Source organism: Protomyctophum bolini (assembly GCF_963924005.1).
Source record: "Protomyctophum bolini genome assembly, chromosome: 9".
NCBI classification, from domain to species: Eukaryota; Metazoa; Chordata; class Actinopteri; order Myctophiformes; family Myctophidae; genus Protomyctophum; species Protomyctophum bolini.
This window is the reverse complement of record NC_137870.1, coordinates 46,712,916-46,736,781: the sequence shown is the minus strand read 5'-3', so window position 1 is coordinate 46,736,781 and position 23,866 is coordinate 46,712,916. Positions and strand designations below refer to the sequence as shown.

The following is a 23,866-nucleotide window of genomic DNA, read 5'->3' as shown; positions in this document are numbered from 1 at the left end:
TAAGTGCTCATTGCATTCGCAATTACAGTATTAGTTTTTTTCTTATGAAAGCAGAGAGTCTTGATGCACATTATCTGATCATAAAACGGACTTGGAAACTTTCTTCAATCGTAGCCCCATATGTGCCCTCTCCCTACGCTCATTGAACTCATTCTGTGATTCGAGCTACAAACAATCGCAGTAACGGGGGGGGGGGGGGGGCAACTAGGCTTTGAGGAAATGATCTTGCATAATCAACATTATTGTCGATTGTCGTGTGCCGCTCCAAACATGTCCAGACATACCACTAACCTCATCGATCCAGTCTCGCGTATCTATAAGGTGAGACGCGAGACTGGATCGGATTGTGTCTGGACATGTTTGGAAAAAAAAACAACGACGATCGTGGATGGATCACATCCATGATGGATGCGGCAGAAGCAGAAGCAGCACGCAACGTGTTTGGAAGAAAAAAAACGAGAAAGCACCACCTGTCGTTGCAAGACAAACACCCGTATGTTGCTGATAGACAGATAATAATCGATCCGATTTTGTCCTGCCGTTCATTTTATCACATTAGGTGCAGGGCAGGCTGCTCGACGGTGAGTTTATAATAGCCTGTTGTAACGAGAAAGGGGGGTGGATGGATGGATGCCTTATGATGGATGCGAGCAAAGCAACAGCAGCAGCAGTACGGCTTGCGATCAGCGACCAACGTATCATGGCGGGCCCTCGATAATGATGTGCAATCTGTCCATGACTAACTCCACATGTTATTGGCAAACGTTACGTTATGAAATCAAATGCCGATCGTTGCAGGTTTATATACGGGCAGAGAGCAAATCGCGTTGTATCTTGTTCCGAGAATGAGAGTGAGTGCAAGCCTTGCAGTTGAAAGCAGTGGGGACTCGGGAGTGGGGGGGGAACTGCCAATGCGATCCAAGAGGAAGAGACCCCCCCCCCCACCATTCTCCCTCGGGAGAAACCATGTAGAAACAGGAGGGGAGGGGGAATCGAGTGTATTCACACAAACAAGAGCATTGTCCCATCCATTTTAGATCCCCTGACATCTGCGTTGGTCTATGCCGGACGGCCGTCTCCAATACGTCGTACGTCCTCGCATAGACCAACCAATAGGCGGTGCCAGACGCTTCTCAGACCAACACCTCTTTTCAGCAGGGGGGGGTTTTAACTCTTTTTAGAGCCGATCGGTGTTACATTATGAGTTGTCCGGGCGCAAATATAGTTGAACCATAGTAATCAATAAAAAAACGTTTTTTGGACCATAAAACGTATAAAAACGTTATGCGCTTCTTGCGCTTGGCTATAATAAAACGTTTAAAAACGCTTTGCGCATTCGATGAGTTAAAATGGTCTCGTATAAGCATTGTGGTCCAAACATAAACAAGCTGTCTCGGTGAACTTGTCAGGGAACTTGTCAGTCATATTTGATACCGTCTGCTTCTAGCGAAAATGTAACTAATTCAGCAGCAGTAACAATAGCGTTTTCTCTCAGTCAGTTGATTCTTCAAATACATATGAGTGAATAGGAATATGAATAACATGTATTGGGGTCCCAGTCCAGAGATAAAAATCATAATGAAATGGCCTAGGACCCTGTCACCCTAGGGCCTAAAGGCTAATTCACTAATTCAGATACATTTAATTTGGGGGTCCTTGGAATTAAAATGGCTGAGGATCACTGGGTCCAACTGTGAGTCAATTCACAGAAAATACAATGACAGCCTACATAACTTTTGATTGAGGGCTTGGGTTTAGAAAAAAGCCTATATTTTGTGCTAAAGTAATATATTGAATAAAACAGAAATAAGATTTGTCCATTGAGACACAGAAGTACAGGCCTTATATATGTCTGCATTACATCGTCTAAGGAAAAAACAAATACCTCATGAGTTGTTTCAGTTCATTTTAAGCTCTGTATAGAGATTCAAAATGTTACTTTCTGTTGTAGTTGTAGTGTAGTTTGTTAAACACAAAGCTTAACGATGTTTAATTGACTACAGGCGCGCACACTCACACTACAATCCCCTTTACTCTGGCTGAGTAAAGGTTTAGCTTTCTTCTGCTCTTAAGCCATGGAAATCAACTGAGAACATTGTGGGGGAATTAAGGAATGTATCACTTATCATTAACATCCATATACTTCCTCTCGACAACACGAAGCACAACAACAATACATATAGACTGGCTCCCGGTCGCTGCCCGCACAGAATACAAAACTCTGATGCTGGCATTCAAAGCAACCCAAAGGTATGGCTCCCCCATATCTCGCAAGTTTGATTGAACCCGACAAACCCTCCCGCGCACTCAGATCAGCCAACGCAGGGAAAGCTGGAAGTACCCTCACTAAAAACGCCGGGACAACAACGCTCCACACGTCCCAAACTCTTCTCCCTTCTGGCTCCAAAACTGTGGAATGCACTTCCCATTGCAGTCGGAACTGCAGCATCACTCCCAATCTTCCGCCGTAGTCTAAAAAACCCACCTTTTCAGACTCCATCATGGCCCGTAGCACTTACCCCACCCCCCTTAGATAGCATTTCTGTAGACTTAGATAGCATTTGATACAGACTTATAGCATGTTCTGTAGACAGCACTATAATTGCATTGTATGTAGTCATAGCACGTCATAGTACATTATGTATAGCATAGTATAGTATATATATGTATAGTTTCATTATATAGATATTCCACTGTTACGTTCTTAGCTTACGCATGTTTCATGATAAATGCTTTTTATGTGATGTATTCCCATGCTTTTTGGTTCTTGCTTAATGTACATCGCTCTAAATTGTAAATTGTATAGACTGGTCGGTGACATGTGGGGGGGGGGGGGGGGGGGGGGGCAGGGTCCATCCGGCAGTGGCTCAGCGGTAGAGTGACCGAACCGCAAGGTTCCCCTGCAGTTCGAACCGGGGCTCCCCCAGAGTTAGTGTTAAATGGTATAAATGGTGCATTTATATAGCGCCTTTATCCAAGGCGCTTCACATAGACTGTGCATTACATGCACCCATTCACACGTACATTCATACACCGATTGCGGCGGAAGCCATGCAAGGTATACCAACCAGCACATCGGGAGCAATTTGGGGTTCAGTTGTCTTGCCCAAGGACACTTCGACATGTAGACAGGAGGAGGAGCCGGGATTCGAACCGCCGACCCACGGATCATTGGACGACCTGCTCTAACTCTTGAGCAACAGTCGCCCCCGTTAAAGTGTCCCTATAGCTTAAGAGCAAGACACTACGTTGCTCCCGATGTGCAGGTTTGTGCCTTGCACGCATATTATGGTTTCCTCGCTTTGGATAAAAGCGAGCAATATACTGTAAATGCACCATTTACCATCTGAATCCCCGACTACCCACTCAGCTGTGGCTTCCCCCGACAGAGGATGCTTTGGTTTTATTTAGTTGATGCGTCTATATAACCACCTAATCTAATGGAAAGGAAAACGCACAAAGAACCTCAAGTCAAAGTCACGTCAGATTTGATATTGTGATCTATACGCGACCTGTTACGCTTTGGGAACTTAACCCATTCTGGGCGGGAAGGTGTTTCAAGCATTATGTTGTTGTACTTTAGCTATTGAAAAATAGTAGATCTACAAGCTTGTGCTGCGCTACGAGCTTGTAGATCTGCTATTTCTTTGGAAAAACATTGAAAATGTGGCGCGAATCTTTGAATATATATTATTCTTTCAGAGTGAACGCTTTGCTTCTTAGGGGGGTCCCCCTGGAACACTATAGCATCTTTTCAGATTGGGGTCGGCGGCCAATTACATAATATATATTTTTTGGGGGGGTCCTTGACATGATAAAGGCTGAGCACCACTGATATAGAAACATCATAGGTTCATCAGAAAACTGTCAGGATTTTTTGATTTTTAATTTCAAAGTCAGTTCTAAACGGGTTAATTTGGTATTTCAGACACACGAGGTAATCCGTAAAAGATGCTCCTCCGCTTTTTCCCGGAGCTTTTGTTCGGCTCCGCTCTAGGAAAACGAGCAGACCGTCAAGGTCTGCTTAGCATCCTTAACCCAATTTGGGCAGGAACGCCTTATGTTAATAATTTAGCTATTGAAAAATAGCAGATCTACAAGCTCATAGCGCGCCACCGAGTGGCGCGCTACGAGCTTATCGGTCTGCTATTTTTGAAAAATCGTGAAAATGTGAAGCGAATCTTTCAATATATTCTTTCAGAGCGAACGTTTTTTTAACTCAAATCTTTGCTTCTGGGCGATCCCCTATCTGGAACAACATATCTTGGGATGGGGGTCGACGGCCAAATGCATAATGATTCTAAGGGTCCTTGACATGAAATAGCATGAGAACCACTGATACAGAAACATAGGTTTTCCAGAAAACTGTCATTTTGTCAATACAGACATTTTGTAGAATCGAGCTCCGGTCTAAATGGGCTAAAGGAGGCTCTGCTGTTGCGCAATCGGCCTTTTTTTCTTTTAACCCATTCTGAACGGGAACCCATTTTGGTGTTAGCATCAAACAGCTTTAGCTATTGAAAAATAGAAGATCTACAAGCTCATAGCGCGCCACCGAGTGGCGTGCTACGAGCTTGTAGGTCTGCTATTTTTGGAAAAATCTACATTTTTTTAGAATCTGATCTCAGGTCAGAATGGGTTAATCAGACCAGTCTGTGTCCAGTGGAAACCTCGTATGAATCTGATCTCAGGTCAGAATGGGTTAAAACCGTTAAATAATGGAAAGCTCAAAATCTGAAAAACCTGGTGCAGATTTACATATTTTCTCCTGTGAAAAAAAGGGGAATTTAACCCATTTTAGGCGAAATTAAAGAAAACGTCTTTCTGACAGTTTTCTGAAATACCTCATGTTTCTATATCGGTGGTGCTAAATATTTCACGTCAAGGACCCCAACAATTATATGTAATTGGCCACCGACCCCCCATCTGGAAATATGTAGTTCCAGGGAGCCCCCCCAGAAGCAAAGATTTGAGTTAAAAACGTTCGCTCCGAAAGAATATATAATTATTCAAAGATGTGCGCCCCATTTTCACGATTAAAAAAAAAATAGCAGACCTACAAGCTCGCTCATAGCGCGCCACCGAGTGGCGCGCTACGAGCTTGTAGATCTTCTATTTTTCAATAGCTAAAGTAGAACATCATGCATAGTTAAAACACCAAAAGGGGTTCCCGTCCAGAATGGGATAGAACCACATTAGTCACGTACATTCAAAGCAATTTGGTGATAGATCAAAGGAAAACCTTCATAGAAGATATAAGATACAAAGGAAATGTTGACACACGCTATAACACGTTGTGCCTGAGACGATATTCTCCAGACAGAGAATGTCTCCAGTCTGAGGAGACGATATATAGGCTCAAATGTCATTGGAGATTATCTTCATAATGTTCTACTGAAAAGGTATGCCATAACGTCACTTCTATAACTTCAGGCATGTGACACTTTACCTATTAACCCAAGAACACTAAAGGCTCATTCATACTCCAGTTTTTGGTGATAGCTTATCACCATCTTAGGTGATAGCTTATCACCATCTTAGGTGATAGATTATCACCTAAAACGGTGATGAGAGTTGAGGCCATCATACTCGCGGTGATGTCCTTAAGGATTGACCCCGCCTCCCTGTTGGTTTATCCAACTTCTAGACCAATCAGTGAACGGGAGGTGATAGCTCCAGAGTGAAAAGACTGATAGTCTGATAGTAAAAACAGAGAGATGGGTCTGTGTCCGCGGTGATAGCTGATCATCACCGCGCCACTGACGTAATGGTGTAGTTTTCCAACCCTTTAAAAACTACACCGCGGTGATAAGCTATCCCCTAAAACTGGAGTATGTATGAGCCTTTAGGCCTCACTCACACCTTCACATCTAGTATACAACGTTGTTGGATGCGAGATGTAAACAAAGGGTTAAGTGTCAATCCATTTCCAATGGAAGTCACATGGTTTGACACAACCCTTTTGTTGTACGGCTTTCGGCTGCATTTCGACTGCCCCCCCCCCCCCCCCTCCCCCTCATACAACAAAAATGTTGTGTCAAACCATGTGACTCCCATTGGAAATTAATTGCGAGCTTGCATCAGTCAACAAGTCTCATGCATCAGCTATACAACAATCTGCTGTGCAGGTGTGAGTGAAGCCTTAGGACTGACTCACACCTTTACATCTAGCATACAACATTGATGCATGCAATATGTATGAGACTTCTTTACTGATGCAAGCTCCCAATGCATTTCCAATGGAAGTCACATGGTTTGACACAACATTTTTGTTGTGCGGCTTTCGGCTGTGTTGAGACTGGCCCCCTCCACCTCATACAATAAAAATGTTGTGTCAAACCATGTGACTCCCATTGGAAATGCATTGCAAGCTTGCATCAGTCAATAAGTCTCATGCATCAGCTATACAACAATCTGTTGTGCAGGTGTGAGTGAAGCATAAGGCCTCACTCACACTGTTGCAACATGCGCATACAACATTTGTCTTGTGTCTTGTCCGTGTTTAATGTTCGCCCCCCCCCCCCCCCCCCCAATGCATTTCCAATGGAAGTCACATGGTTTGACAAAACATTTTTGTCAAACCATGTGGTGCCCCCCCTCCCCACACCAAACACAAATGTTTTGTCAAACCACTGACATAGAAACATGCGTTTTTCAGGAAAAAAATAGGATTTTGAAGCCTTTTTTTTTTAATCGGCCTCAGTCCAAAATGGGTTAATATATTGTGTAAATAAAGCACTTTGAATCGCCTTGCTGTTTGAAATGGTTCCATAGAAATAAAGTTGCCCTGCTTTGCCTCAACTGCAGTGTTATGCTGTTGTTGCAAGGCGCGGTGACCCAAGGACATCTCATCGATTACTCAGAATCCTCTCCAGAAATGACTTTTCCCCACAGAGGATGAGATCACGACATAAACAGAGAGAACTCCCGTCCAAGGAGAAAGTAAAGGATAATAAGGTGCACGGCTGGGTTATTAAGTTTCCGCCGACGCTGATAGGAAACTTGTTTCTTTTAGATATTGTGCGTTGGCCTTGGCGCTGCGTTGTCAGTGTTTATATTGTATTTATATATTGTGCGTTGGCCTTGGCGCTGCGTTGTCAGTGTTTATATTGTATTTATATATTGTGCTTTGGCCTTGGTGCATGCGTTGTCAGTGTTTATATTGTATTTATATATTGTGCTTTGGCCTTGGTGCATGCGTTGTCAGTGTTTATATTATATTTATATATTGTGCTTTGGCCTTGGTGCTGCGTTGTCAGTGTTTATAACCCTTCTAACCCTAAACCTAACCCTAAATTCAGTTTTTAACTCACATCTTTGCTCCTGGGAGGGTCCCTGGAACAACATATTTTCAGATGCCAATTACATTATAATTGTTGGTTGACCATGTGACATGGAATATTGAGAACCACTGACACAGAAACATGAGGTCTTTCAGGAAGAAAAAAAATACATTTTCAAAATGTCGACGTCAGGTCTATATACACGGATTAAAGACCAAACAATAAAAAGCGTTGTATAATTGTCAGAGAGACGGCGTCGGTCTGACACGACCTCTAAAATAATGCCTGTCCTCTGAATTCAATGTCTGCCCATTGCAAGCGTTATACTGTAGTCTATACTGAACAAAACACACTCACACTCTCTCTCTCTCTCACACACATACACACATGCACGGGCACACGCACACGCACACGCACACGCACACACACACACAAGCACAAAAGTCCTCTCATTTTCCAATTGGCACCCTAGCAGCAGTGTCTCTCACCACACCCCTCCCCCCTCAGTCTTTTCACACTCACTCAGACAGCCAATCCCTGTCATCTTGCTCGATTTCACACCGCTCAACTGTGCCTCGTCGCTTCCTCCTTTTCCGCCGTACCTTTTCTTCTGCGATGAACTGTTATACCTTACCGCTATAACCGCTAAGCTGTTACCGCTAACTGTTACCTTATACCGCTAACCGCTAAGCTCTCCTATCATTTTATCCCATTTAGACCTGATTTAAAAACATTCACTTTGAAAGAATATTATACTCAAAGATTTGCGCCGCATTTTTACGCATTTTCAAAAATAGCAGACCTATACAAGCTCGTAGCGCGCCACTCGGTGGCGCCGCGCAATGAGCTTGTAGATCTGCTATTTTTCAACAGCTGAATTATAACGTAATGTTTAAAACACTAAAAGGGGTTCCCGCCCCAAAATGGGTTATTCTCCCCCTCATGCTATACCTTTCCTTTCACCTCGGCCTTGTTCGCACTAAACCTGTTTCTTTTCCAGGGTGGTTATCCACCCCCCCCCCCCCCCACCGGTGGGGATACGCATCAATATGTTCGTCCACGGACATGAATGTCTCCGTGGACAAAGATCTAGATATATTTTTCACATACCCGATTTCCGAAGGTCAGTCTCACTGATTTACTGGCGCATTTAAGGAGTCCACCAGGACAGCGCTTTCTCCTCAAACGTTTCATCTTCAAGGACCCCTCTTAAAACTCTGAAAGGGTACAAATGGAACCACATGGACCCGCTGGGTTCCATTTGTATACACTTTCAGAGTTACAGGGCCTGCAACGGTCATCTAGGGCTCTTTGTGTGATTGTATAATACTCATTTTGTATGCCTGTGTCAAAGATATAATTTAACCCATTCTGGGCGGAAACCCATCTTGGTGTTAGCATCATGTCGTGCTTTAGCTATTGAAAAATAGCAGATCTACAAGCTACGAGCTTGTAGGTCTGCTATTTTTTTTTAAATCGACATAGAAACATAGCTTTTTCAGAAAACTGTCATGTAGAAGACATTTGTAGAATCTGATCTCAGGTCAGAATGGGTTAATCAGACCAGTGTGTGTGTGTCCAGTGGAAACCTCGTGTGAATCTGATCTCAGGTCAGAATGGGTTAATCAGACCAGTGTGTGTGTGTCCAGTGGAAACCTCGTGTGAATCTGATCTCAGGTCAGAATGGGTTATCCATATGTGGATATGTTTGATAATGTGTGCTTATGGTAATAATCACCTGCCAGTTCTTTGGGCGAGCTGATTGGCTCTTTGGCGACGGAGGAGGAGGGCGTCCTGCTCATCATCTCCATGGCGACCCTGGAGGAGAGGCGGGCCTTGGTGGGCGACAGCAGCTCCTCATTGGCCAACAGCGATTGGTCAGTCCTGCATGCGGCCATTAGGATGCCCCGGTGGCGCCCGGCGGCGCCGCCGCCGCTAGGCTCCTCCTCCTCCTGCACCACCAGCGCCACCGTGTCCCTCTGGGAGACGGGAGACATGGCCCGGGCCATGGCGCCCCCAAACGTGTCCCTCTGGGAGATGGGAGACATGGCCCGGGACATGGCGCCCTCGTCCACACAGCTGTCAGTCATCTTGGAGGCGGAGCGAGGGAGGGCGTGGTGCCCCCCTCCTCCTCCCCCTCCCCCTCCTCCCTGCCCGTTGCTCTGCGGCCTCGGCATGCCGCCGCCGCCGGCCTTCCCCCCCCCGCCCCCCGGGGCTCCGCCCCCTCCCCCCGCGTGGCTGTAGACCTTGTAGCGGATCATCAGGATGATGATGAAGACGAGCACCGAGGCCACGATGATGCCGCCGATGATGATGATCATGGTGCCGCCCAGGAAGTGCCCGTGCAGCGCCTGGCACTGGCTGAACTCGGTGTCGGTGGTGAAGGAGAGGCAGCCCAGGGGCCGCGTGGCCGTCAGCGAGGTCACGGCGTCGTCGAACACCGCCAGGACGCAGAGGTCGTAGGAGCGCCCCGCCGCCAGGTCGCGCACCAGGAAGTCGTTGCTGCTGGACGGGATCATCCTAATAGCCAGTAGGAGAGGAGAGGGGGGGAGAGGAGAGGAGGCGGGGTTAGTCCGTGCATGGCGAGCAGTGCACAGTATAACAATCAGGGCTGGACTGGGACAGAAAATTCGGCCCCGGTCATTTTCGCGCAAATTTGGCCCACCACAACCAGGGCGCAGATATAGCAGAAACTATAGCGCCCGCTCTGTCGAGGAGCGGGTGCTAACCGCTAACAAACAAGCCCTAATAATAACCGCCACTTTTACAGGACATAAATGATACAAACTATATACACAACCCTTTGTTTTGCTCTCACAAGAATGATGCCGGCAAAAGGATTCAAGACAGAAGAGGGTTTATTTGTCACTCACGGGTACGGTGAAATTATCATGGTGGCACTGGCAGAACGGCAGCAGGTCCGGGCCTGCTACCTTTTTCCCGGTGGCCTGCCGCCTATTGGCCTGCCAAAAATATGGTCGCGGCCCACCGGAAATATGCCCGGTACGTCGTATGGCCCTATCACCCCTGGTAACAATGGGATAGGGTGGGGTGGGGTAGGGTAGGGTAGGGTATTGTAGGGTACGGGTGGGGTAGGGTACCAACATTGGCACAGGGGAGGGTGGTCACTGGCACATGAACTGGCATAAGTGTGTGAGAGAGATCTTTTATTTTAACATTAAGAAGTATGGGGTGAATACTTAGTTTAGACTAGTCATTGGTTAGACAAGGGTTAAGGTTAAGGTTTAGGTGTGCTGCCTCCCGTGGGAGGTTAGGTTTAGGGTGAGGGTTTGAGATAGGTTGTAGTTGTAGGACTAATGACTGGTCTAAACCAATGACTGGTCTAACCAATGACTGGTCTAAACCAAGTACTGTCTAAATGAAGTCCCCTCACATCTATATATAAATTACACCCTGCACATAATTATACATTCACTCAAACTCTGGGCTCTGATTCTGTGTGAAAGAAAATAGGCCACATAAAAAGGTTATGTACAGCCATATGGACAATGAAAATCAGATGCAAATATAAAAATGTTATGTGGTGACATAATTAAACTTTATGTTGATATACGGCACGCTGATTATCAATAAAATGAAAACATTGAAACGTTGTTCTGTGATTCTGTAAAATAGACCAACTGTATAGCTGTCCATGGTTCTATAGTAACTGTAGCTGTCCATGGTTATATAGTAACTGTAGCTGTAACCATGGTTCTATAGTAACTGTAGCTGTCCATGGTGCTGAGGTCACTGTAGCTGTCCATGGTTCTGAAGTCAGTGTAGCTGTCCATGGTTCTGAAGTCACTGTAGCTGTCCATGGTTCTGAAGTCACTGTAGCTGTCCATGGTTCTGAAGTCACTGTAGCTGTCCATGGTTCTGAAGTCACTGTAGCTGTCCATTGTTCTGAAGTCACTGTAGCTGTCCATTGTTCTGAAGTCACTGTAGCTGTCAGCAGACAGTGATCGATGTTTGCGCTACTCTATGCCGAATTGAAGTGGACTCAGCCCCAGACTTTTGTTTTTCCTCCCTGGAAATAAAAAACGTCTGGGTTTCCGAGGCTAACATCCACATGGCTGCACATCGGACGACTCGACTGCATGCTGTCTAGCTCCGAACCAAATGAAACACCGCCAGAAAACACGCCACGTACTTCATTTGAAATTCTGCCTTTCGATGTTGTTGAAACGGCAAGAGAGCCCTGCAGCTCAAGACCACACGCTCTCCCATTATATATTCCTATTCTGTGCCGCCTGAAGCATCCCATGCCAGACACCTTGTTTCCCTTATTTCCCCAAAGACTGAGAATTCATAAGCTTTTTGTTTGTGGGTTTTTTATTTATTCACAAACACTCAGAAACCATCATGCTTTGATTGAACAGATAGACTCCTCTCCTCTCCTCTCCTCTCCTCTCCTCTCCTCTCCTCTCCTCTCCTCTCCTCTCCTCTCCTCTCCTCTCCTCTCCTCTCAAAGTAAATCTCTTCGTCTTTTTCTCACAATCCAGTGTCACGGGGGAGCTAAAGTTAGGCCAGAAAAGAAATAAAAACTCAAAACCAAACAGAACAGAACAGTTTGGTTCGTTGGTTTGTTGTGTTAAATACGGTGTCTTTGTCGGATCTGCTTTCTGTCTACTCCTCTCTCGCATCCTCCTCCACAGATCTCCACTAAAGACTAACAGAATTTGTCATAAACCAATATTTCATTTCTACATTCGACCAAAAAACATGTTTTTCTCCTCCGAGTGTCCTCTACTTCTGTGGGTGTGGCTGCGTGCGTGCGTGTGTGCGTGCGTGCGTGGCATAGGGGGTTCATTGTCAGGTGGTTCGTATCGCCTCTGTTGAAAGTCAAGCTAACATGCACATATGCACCTACACACACACACGCCCACGCCCACACACACACACACACACACACACACACACACACACACACACGCACACACGCACTGCATATTTGTTCTTTGTTCACAGCCAATTCTTGCAAAGGACTATTTGCAAATAGGCTGCACACTAATTTAATTGCTCTTGCTTCTTTGTTGAAGAGTTGTACTCTCAAAGACATGTTTGTCACGTTAAGTCCTTCCACATGTCAGCAATGTGTGGGTATACTGTATTATTATTATTATTATTATTATTATTATACTGTATGTGTGTTTTCATTTTAGATTAGATTACATTAGATTCCATTTATTGTCACTGCACACAGTATAAACATACTTTGACAATGAAATGAAGAGTGACATCTAGCCCAGAAGTGCAGTATACAGTAATGCAGAAATGAGAGCATAAATACAGAACCATGTACAGTATGTATACGGTGATATACGGAACAATAAATAGACAATAATAAATAAGCAATGCTTTGCCTCTGCTCGGTGTGGTATTATCCTTGTTTTATGTCTGTTGCCTTGGGCTGCGACTTAACCCATTTAGGCCTGACGTCGAAATTAAAGCAGAATGTCTAATTGTTCTAAATTCTGACAGTTTTCTGAAATACCTCATGTTTCTGTATCAGTGGTGCTCAATATTTCATGTCAAGGACCCCATCTGAAAATATGTTATTCCAGGAACCCCTCAGAAGCAAAGACTTTAGTTAAAAACGAGAGAGACGTGTGCATCACTCAGTTGTTCACACGGGTGTGATCTTTTTTGCAACATCCACTAAATTGCCTGTCAAGTGAAACTTTAACTTCACTAACAAAACGGGGAGATTGACATTATCTCACATCGACCATCACACAACGTGTCAAGTTAGCTGACGGGCGCTATATTCATGAGAATGGATTTTGCAAAACATTTCTTCTTTTGGCGTAGAAAGATAATAGATATCTCGAGAATTGCGAAGGCGTGAAGGCATAGCAGTGCTTTGTAAAGGGAAGCAGAGGTATGCTTCGTATTCAGTGTTATGGGTTTTCCATGAAGGAAGCATGAGTTCAAGTCCGTTGCTCTCCCCTTGTCCCCCATATATGGGGACTAGGTTGGCGGAGGGTGTGTCGAGCCCAGGATCACATTAGATGATTGACACAGGGGTGAAAAATGGGTTACAAAATCATGGGATAAAAAATATAAAAAAAAGTGTTTTCCTTCATTATGGTCTGTATACAATATATAGGCCTCTATAAACGTATATGCAGACAATCGTTGAATCTTTCTGCAACAGCCGAAAGTGTTCATGACAGAAAGTCTGTTCTTTACATCAGTAGTTCTCAAACTTTGTCAAGGACCCCCAAATTAGATCAGCTATTTTCGGAGCGCAAACCCAGCGCTCTTTAGCTAGTGGAGATACGGTGTAACGACCTGGATTTATAAACACATTATAGTTCAATGCAAAATGCTGTGTTCAAGTTCAGGAGACTTTGGTCTGTCTGTCTGTCTGTCTGTCTGTCTGTCTGTCTGTCTGTCTGTCTGTCTGTCTGTCTGTCTGTCTGTCTGTCTGTCTGCCGCCTGTCTGCCTGCCTGTCTGCCTGTCTGCCTGATCTGTTCTTTGCATATCTCAAGAACCCTTCAACTGATTCAAAGTTGCCAGGTCTGAAATAAAACCAAGCCGGTGCAGTGCTGAGTCTTAAGTCCATCGGTTACATCGAGAACAGACATGTGAGCACAGGTGTTACATTAGCCTAACGAAGAAGAAGGGGGGGAAAATGAAACAAACTCTCTGAAAGGGGATTATGGCACTTGCTTAATGAATATGAAATTAGTATTATTATTTTGTTTTAAACAAAGCTTTAAAATGTTCTGTATATGCAGCAAGCCATTATTCAATGACAGAGCCTTTCACGCTTGGCAGACTGAGTATCATTTGCATACATGAGTGCAGAGTCCTTTCAGGAAAACAAACCCAAGGTTGTTGAAGTGCATTTAAATGGATTAATTACTGATGTCTCTTTGTCCAGGGAAACAGGGGCGTGGCCATGTATTGATCATGTATTGACCATGTATTGATCATGCTGTGTCTTGTCATTGTAGTTAGTTAGCAGCGAATTAACTACAATGACCAGAGTCAACGGGCATGGCGGCAGAAAAAACTACAAGCTTAAATCAAACCGGGTAGTATTCTGGCTTAAACATACCGGAAATGGGTCTTTCTGAAGTATTGTAAAAAATAATAACTACATTGGATCCATTGGTAATACACATGTTCTAAGTAACTGTTTTGGACTTAACACATAACACATTGACAGCTTTAGACTAATATAGCCAAACTTGTTTTATTTGCAGCTTTGATCCACGAAAATCCGCGAGAAGATAGTCCCATGTGTTGAAGAGAAAAACTCAAAAACTCATTCTCCCAGAGCACGGCTCCATTTCCGGTTTCGTCATCATAACGTGACGGCCTCGTTACCAAATCCGCAATATATTTTCATAATTATAAAAAAAACAGTGAATTAAACACATGAAACAAATAGCAGGTATTAGCGTAGCAGCACCGAAACATGGGATATGCAACTAAACTGTTTACTACACTGTACAAGATGTCCATCCGACAATAGTGTGTTTCAACACAGACTGAGCTCATTCTGTAATGATATCAACTCGTCCAGTGGGGGAGAAACTCAACACTGATGAAAGCTGAGATTATTTATTTTCATTTACTCCAGTAATACAAGTAACTTTGGCCTGCATGCACTCCTTGGCAAGCACTCTGACTCTCTCTGTTTTTTGCATGCTTATTTTAGGATTAATAATTATGGCATCAATAATTATAGGTGTGCCTTGGATTTGGGGATCTTGTGTAAGAGAAGTGTGACACGGCATTTAAAAAGGTGAGAGTCTGGTGGTCTGGGCAGAAAATGCTTCAGGGCAACTTATAGCTGATCCCTGCAGTCATCTCGGGGTCATTTACTCAGCTAATGGGTTCAGCCCCAGAACTCTCGCACGCACGCACGCACGCACGCACGCCTCACCTTGTCCAAACAAACTGTCACGGTGCCGGGCAGAGAAGGTGTAGGACCCAACTGCAGAGCCACTGCGTTAGGTTTAGGTATAGTTTTACTGAGGTTAAGGTTAGGGTTAGGTTTAGGTATAGTTTTACTGAGGTTAAGGTTAGGGTTAGGTATAGTTTTACTGAGGTTAAGGTTAGGGTTAGGGTTAGGTATAGTTTTACTGAGGTTAAGGTTAGGGTTAGGTTTAGGTATAGTTTTACTGAGGTTAAGGTTAGGTTTAGGTATGGTAGTTTTACTGAGGTTAGAGTTAGGGTTAGGGTTAGGTTTAGGTATAGTTTTACTGAGGTTAAGGATAGGGTTAGTGTCAATCACAGCGACTGGCCAGTCACAGCGCATAATTTACTCAAATGCGAAGAAGGAACCATATCAGCAGTGCAGACAGTAGCAGCGGAGGCAGAATTCAGTTGCAAGAGATTTATTTAACAATGCAGGGAAACAGGGAACTGGCACGAGGAAAACACAATAAACTAAATACTTGGAAACATGTAAGCTCAAAAACACGACTGAACACAGTGACAACAAACAACGAATCGACAGATAACTGAACACACAAGGGCATATAAATAGACATATAGGGATAACTATAGACACAGGTGAACACCACTGACAATCAACACTGGGATAGGCTGGGGAACTAAGGGGGACACAGGTGGAAACACAGGTCCAATCACAGGACTAGTGAGACAAGACAGGGACATAACTACAGGGGCAGACAGGAAGGCACAGAACAAAGACTACAAAATAAAGGTGCACAGTGTAAAGCAGAACTGCAACTACGAAACAAGGAAAATGCATACTCCAAAATCACAGTATAACACAAAGAAGTAAAACACTAACTAACTCAAAACCAAGGAACACATGAAAATCCAAAACATTTGAATGTGACACAAACAAGGTGGAACTCCCTCAGGTACCCCTGGGGGTCCCCGGACCCCACTTTGGGAACCACTGGGCTATGTTATGAGCTATACTTCCTGTCGATAAATGCATTGCAGGTGAGTTTGCAAGTGCTGGAGATTTTGGAAGTGGTAAATAAATCTTCACTTTCCTATACATAACTAAATGCACGGTCATGCAGGGACCACATGCAATACCTTCGCGGGCCACCGGCGGTCCGCGGACCACCTGTTGAAAGACACCTATGCTCTACACTACAGGAAGGCACAGAACAAGCTGTTCTTCCTGCACAGGCCCTTAACCCATTTAGGCCTGACGTCGAAATTAAAAAAATGTCTTCAAAATCCTGACAAATTTCTGAAATATGTAATGTCAAGGACCCCAAAAATTACATGTAATATGCCTCCGACCACCCATCTGAAAATATGTTGTTCCAGGGACCTCACCCAGAAGCAAAGAATTGAGTTAAAATGTTCACTCTGTAACAATATATATTCAAAGATTTGAGGCACATTTTCACGATTTTTCAAAAATAGCAGACCTATACAAGACCTATACAAGCTCGTAGCGCGCCACTCGGTGGCGTGCTATGAGCTTGTACATCTGCTATTTTTCAATAGCTAAATTATAACATAATGTTTAAAACACCAAAAGGGGTTCCCGCCCAGAATGGGTTAAATGTGTGCAACAAGCTGTCTACGGCAGTGCCTGTCTGTAAAATCCTCTGGGGGAGGCTGTGTGTAACAGCAACACATGAAGTGATGCCAATTAACAAACTGATAAAGCTGGTGAGAAAGTATTACAATGTGTTGTTCTTGTTCTTACTGTGTGTGAGTCACTCTGGATTAGGAGCGCCTAAAGTTGTAAATTGTATAATAAAGTCTAGCGGACGGACACACGCACAATCACGCACGTACACACACACACACACACACACACACAAACACACACACACACACACACACACACACACACACACACACACACACACACACACACACACACACACACATTACAATGACATGGCTTTTAACCAACGGCGTCAACTTCGGGAGGGCACAAGCACCCACTGACAAAATAATAATAATGAAGGCTGAAGCTCCCCTCCCCCTGGTCATTTTGTCACGTAGTAACTATAGGCACACACCTTTACGGTGTTCACACTAGAACAGGTATTCAAATGCTAATACGGTGGCTTTGTTCCAGTGACCGCACGGTTCATTCACACTTCACGTCTCCTGCAGCAACGCTACACTGACACGGTCAGCGGAGAGGCTGCTGTCTGTCTGTGTATACCTGTCTGTGTACCTGTCTGTGTATACCTGTCTGTGTACCTGTCTGTGTACCGTCGGCCCGTCTGTGAAGAGCCATGAGCCGGGAGGGGAGGGGAGGGGAGGGTCAGCAACACCGCCGGACGTGGGGTATCTCCACACTGACTTGAGACTTGACAAACAAGAGCCATCTCAGCTAAAATATCCCCCAAACAATGTCCGGGGGAACAGAACTGTTCCTTTTCCTCCGAAAAATGGGGGGCACACACTGCCGTTTTAGGAAACCTTCCGCCACTGCTTTTAACACATTGTCTGCTGAAAACACCCCCGCACGCACGGAACATGCTCACGCATGCATAGACTATACTGTTAGAATTAGGATCTTCTTTATATGGCTCTTTACTGTAAAACTAGGTCGCTGTCAAAGTCAAAGTCACACACGTTGCCGCAGTGACAATTGTGCTGATCAGACATCCGAGGTTCGGATCTGATTTCTGAATTTTCATCGCATCGTGATTGAAATACAGGTATATATGTTTCTCGAGAAAGATAGCTAGCGTGAGCCATTGGCCTTTTCTTACAATGGCTACAACGTTTATGATTAACAAAAGATGATTTTTTTCATTAGAATACACAAAATGCAAAAAGCAAACACAAACAACTCTATAAATACACCCAATTATACAATACATTTTCAATATACTATTAAAATATAACATTATTGTTCTTAAACTGCAATTTCAGTTATTGAATCGGTTATTTCGGTTAATATTGACTCAAATAATATATATATATTATTTTTTAACACAAAGGGCAACAGACAGACCCTACAAATAACTCTACTGGTGCAGTGGCACGGCGGTGCCCGAGGTCAAAGTCATTATCCGGGTGTTTTTTCTCCTCAGACTTATGCATTATTTATAATATCATCTAAACTGTTTACTTTTTGCAGGGTGAAGAATGTTGACCTTGGGGGGGGGGGGGGTCTAAATCCAGCCCCCCCCCCCACACCCCTAGACCCCTATAGGACCGCGTCCGGGGAGGGAGGGGTCTGTATGTGTGAACATAGTCTGAACCAGTAGTGTAAAGTAATAAACTTACATTTACTTATGTACTTATTATAAGTGCACACACACACACACACACACACACACACACACACACACACACACACACACAGTCACACACGTCTCTTGTTTTTCATTATTTTCATTTCATAACTGCTTTCACACTAACACTATAATTGTCATATAATGACGGCCACTTCGCACACCATGCCACTCATCTGGTTAAGTGAGATTAAGTGAGATCGTCCCACGGCGAAAAATGTAATATTTCATTGTGTTGTGTGTGTATATATATATATATATATATATAATATATATATATATATTATATATAAATATAATGTACATTTCTTAATCATTTTGTCATTTCATCAGTGTTACAAAGTCACACGTTCCATACATTTCATAATCATTTTGTCTTTCAAGTCTTTCAAAGTATATACAGTAGCTATAATCCCTGCAGTCGCCTCTGCTATAGTGTAAGGAATACCGTCACAGTGCTGCGCTGGGGGAACAAATCCTTCCCCGGACCGCCATCACGGTGTAAATAACGTGGTTTTGCCCTTCACAGCGAGCGGAGCGTATCCACTTTCCATATTATTGTATACTGTACGCTCGCGTGAAGTCAAGCGACTGTCTGCAGCACGTACACCTCACGTTGATTTTGAGCTGAAGCCGAGCATATACTGTACAGTATATATATATATATCTGCTTTGGATATTGTCCCGCGTGTGAATCGATTCATGTGAATGGTAAATGGTGCATTTATATAGGGCCTTTATACAAGGCGCTTTACATTATATTGTGCATCAACCCATTTTGGGTGGGAACCCCTTTTGGTGTTAGCATTATGTTATGCTTTAGCTATTTTTGAAAAATCGAAGAACGACTGACATAGAAACATAGCTTTTAGCAGAAAACTGTCAGGATGTAGAAGACATTTTTAGAATCTTCGTCAGGTCTAAATGGGTTAACCCATTCACACACACATTCATACACCGATGGCGGCAGAAACCATGCAAGGCGCCAACCTGCACATCAGGAGCAATTTGGTGTTCAGTGTATTGCTCAAGGACACTTCGACACTAACTCTGGGGGAGCCCACAGGGTTCGAACTGGAAACCTTGTGGTTACCATCCGGCCACTCTACCGCTGAGCCACCGCCGCCCATGTGCTGCATATATGTACATGATGGACATAATTTATTGTGCGTGATGTCAGAAGGAATTGTGGCGCGGAATTGGATTTGACTTATTCATTTTATTCGTGAAATACTTTGGAAATATGACCTCATTTGTCATGATGTCTATGGCCGTTTGTTGTGCAGAACTAATGCTTGGAATAGATTCAGAATATTGAAAACCCCCATAGTTTAGAACACGTCACAAAGCATAAGGACAGTTTGACATTTTTGACAATTTCGCCAGCCATAGGATGTTAAAGGAGAATGCCATGCTAGAATGCTTTCTTATCTTTCTTACCTTTCTTTGTAGTTGTTACGTCCCCGCCAAAGAGGTCCAGGTGTTTTTTTGTGCAAAAACTCCTTATTGGCTATTTTCCCTACCATAAGCCCTCAATGAATTGCATTGCATTGAATGGGAATTGAATGGGGCTATGGGGTGTTATGCTAATTCGCTTATTTCCATCGAAAGAAGTAGTAAAGTGTGCCTCTTGGGATATTATTTACATTATGAAGAGAGGATATATACAAAGAAATTATAATTTTGAGCGATGGAAATAAGCGAATTAGCACAACACCCCATAGCCCCATTCAATTCCCATTCAATTAAATGCAATTCATTTAGGGCTTATGGTAGGGAAATAGCCAATAAGGAGCTTTTGCACAAAATAACACCTGGACCTTTTTGGTGGGGACGTAACAACTACGTCTCCTTTAATGGTAGGGTCACAAGAAACCCCTATAAAAAAGATTGCCCAATGCTAACAGCCGGTCAGCAAGTGGATTCATGGATGTATGTATATAGACAATATTGTAGGCCAATAAAAAATATATATACCAAATGTCCCACTTTAAACAAACATGCTCACATCATATTAACGGTATATCACTGCTTGGTTTTAATGTGACGCATGTCCGCTCTGCCGGCCTATTTTAGATGCTATATATTCAGCGAGCTAAAATGCCAAGCGAACTAAAAATGCTAAGCGAGCTAAGAGGAGGCCATCCTTGCTCTATAGGAGCGCTCCGTCAGAGGCAGAGTTTGACAGTTGGATTTTAATTGGCGGAACGTTTTCCATCATGATGACACATCACTGTGTTTCCCCACTAGGGACGTTTCCAACGTGCAGGGTCTGTTTCCCTCTTGACGTCTCTTCCAGTAAAAAACTGTATAGTGGACTGTAGCTTTTAGTTGACTAAAATCTTATGGTATTTAGTCGACTAAAACTATAACACTAACACTAAAACATTCCGGGTGACTCAAATGTAAAGTAAAGAGTAAGACTATGACGAAAATGTGCTGCCCAAATCAGCACTGCTCCAGTCTAGACTATGGGCTCCATTTTCGTCACAACGTGTCAATGTAGATTTGGCTATAGTTGAACTATTCAAAAAAGTTTTTAAAAATAGTAAAAAAAATAAAAGACAAAGAAGTTTAGGGATAAACTACGGCCTGCGTACAGTGTCAGGATACAGAATACAACATTATACACTTCTTGGACTTGGAATTCTGTCTCTCTGTGTCTCTCTGTTCTGCAGATTCTCCAATGAACGTTATACTGGCAACTGTCATGGTAGTAAATGCATTCATATACCATATAGTTGATGGACTGGGGTTTATTTATTTTTATTTGTTTTGAGGGGCGCTAGTCCCCCTCCTATGCCCAGCTCAGAGTGTGTGTGTGTGTGTGTGTGTGTGTGTGTGTGTGTGTGTGTGTGTGTGTGTGTGTGTGTGCGTGCGTGCATTTTATATTTTGTGTCGATTGGTTCGTCAGTGCAATATTAGCCCCAAACATACAGACACACAACCCCCGCCGGTGGCAAGTTGAGTCTATAGCGTCGCTTGACGTTGTTTAATGCAATCACATACAGCACTTTTCCGTTTGGATGTATGGGGCTGTCAAGGCTAGAAAGTAGTTTTTTTGCCACTCAGTAGACATTCCGCGTAACTTCCACATAATCTCAGATCTCAGATCTACAAGCTTGTAGAGATCTGCTATTTTGGAAAATCGTGAAAATGTGGTGCAAATCTTTGAATATATATATATATTCCTTCAGAGCGAACCTTGGTTAAACCAAACAGTATTATTATTATTCATGTGGGCCACTGTTTCAGTCCGACCCTGACCTCTGACCCCCTGACCCCCGGGCTGAAACAGGGGCGTGTTTTTACGGGAGGAAATACAACAAGGTTCAGTACGTGAAATGACGCCACAAAAAGCAGATATTCATGAAGACCATTTGCATAAGAAGCTCTGTGTGGCACTACTTGGCGGGCCGTCAAAGCCTTCAGTCTGAGGACACCCTTCATTATGGACACACTAATGGGCATTTAGTGCCTGCTAATGGGCTCGTTATCGGCAGCCTTAACTCGTTAGCACATCGTTAGCGACACTCTGCGTCTCGTCAGGTTCGTTGAGGGAACGGCGGACTGACCCGTGAGATCACTGCGTTGGCCACTCGTCTGTGCATCAGTACAGATGTGATAGTGCGTGAGTGCGTGCGTGCGTGCGTGCGTGCGTGCACAGTATACCTACATTTTCATACCGTCTGCATTAATTTGTGGATGTTGACAGTCTGACAGAGAGAGATTAGTTTGTAAACACGTTCCATCAAGGAATCCAATTCTGAATCCTCAAAATAAACATACCCAACATTGACATGCACGCACGGCACACACGTGCCGCCCGAGTACACGCACAGACACAGACACACACACACACACACACACACACACACACACTCGCACGCACACACACACACTCGTGCACGCACACGCAAACACACACACGTGCACACAGAGTGGCTGTCACACAAGCGCCCCGAGTCCTGACTGTTGATCTAAGCAGAGCGTCGAGTGAATATTTATGATAATGTGCCCCCTGCCTGATTTTTAAATAATTTAATGTGCCAATTATTCCCCCAGAGACGGAGGAGAGCAGAGCAAGGCCAGGGGTTGACAGCTGAGTCCCCCGCCCTCACACAGCTCACAGAAGGGCCAAACGCTGTCCTGCCCGACAGCGGAAATGAAGTTCCAACTCTGAGAAGAGCGTCGAGGCATGAATACAACAGTGGATGCAGGAAGGAATGTGTGGATACATATTAATGTCACTGCATGCCTGTCGGGTGGAAACCTTGTTAATCCATTCTGACCTGAGATCAGACTCTAAAAATGTCTTCTACATCCTGACAGTTTTCCATTCTGACCTGAGATCAGACTCTAAAAATGTCTTCTGCATCCTGACAGTTTTCTGAAAAAGCTATATGTTTCCATGTCAGTCGATTTTTCAAAAATAGCAGACCTACAAGCTCGTAGCGCGCCACTCAGTGGCGCACTATGAACTTGTAGATCAGCTATTTTTCAATAGCTAAAGCATAGCATAATGCTAACACCAACTGGGGTTCCCGCACAAAATGGGTTAAGTCTGAAACCGTTACGTTTCAGGGAACAGGGAAGACGTTTTTTTTTCCCCTTCAGAAATGGTGAGTTACAACGAGTTCACGGTGTGTTGCGGTGACCGTGCGACACATCGTGAACACGGCGATTTTCACTACTTTTGCTTGATCCATCCATCCATCCATCCATCCTTCCATCCATCTTCAACCGCTTATCCGTAGTCGGGTCGCGGGGGCAACAGCTCCGCCAGAGTGTTCCAGACTTCCCTCTCCAGAGCAACATTAGTGACTTCCTCCTGGGGGGATCCCGAGATGTTCCCCGGGGTCTCCTCCCAGTGGGACGTGGTCCTTGGTCTGCCCCGGGGTCTCCTCCCAGTGGGACGTGCGTCGAGGACCTCCCTAGGGAGACGCCCGAGAGGCATCCTAACCAGATGCCCCGAACCACCTAAGCTTGCTCCTTTCCAGGCGAAGGAGCAGCGGTTCTACTCCGTTCTACCTCATAGACACATACAAAACTGGAAAAAAAATAAAAATGTGGCACTCCACCTTTAAGGAAATGTCTTAAACCCATAAGCAGGCGCCACTATCTATGAAAACAGTGGAATATTTTCCTTGTACAGTACATAGTATTTGATATAGATCTTGAAATAAGAAAATATTAATATGATGAAATCATTTGTAATGATTGACAAGAGTATATGTCTTTATGTTATCTTTATTTGAAAAATAATATTAATAATAAATAATGTTGCAAGGCAGCTATAGGCCAGGTATATATTCCCATGAGACCTACATCGGTCTCATGGCATGCTATGGGTCGCTATGGGT

The 23,866-nt window shown here is 44.1% G+C and overlaps 1 protein-coding gene across 1 annotated transcript in view; it reads right to left on the bottom strand.

The window, feature by feature from the left end:
* LOC308321232 (leucine-rich repeat and fibronectin type III domain-containing protein 1-like protein) overlaps nt 1-23,866 on the bottom strand; it is a gene marked incomplete at both ends in the record, with an annotated part of 178,844 nt that overhangs the window by 3,046 nt on the left and 151,932 nt on the right. The window contains one exon of the mRNA XM_080772071.1: nt 9,022-9,803. Within this exon, the coding sequence (XP_080628197.1) occupies nt 9,022-9,803 (782 nt within the window). The remainder of the gene's footprint in view (nt 1-9,021; nt 9,804-23,866) is intronic.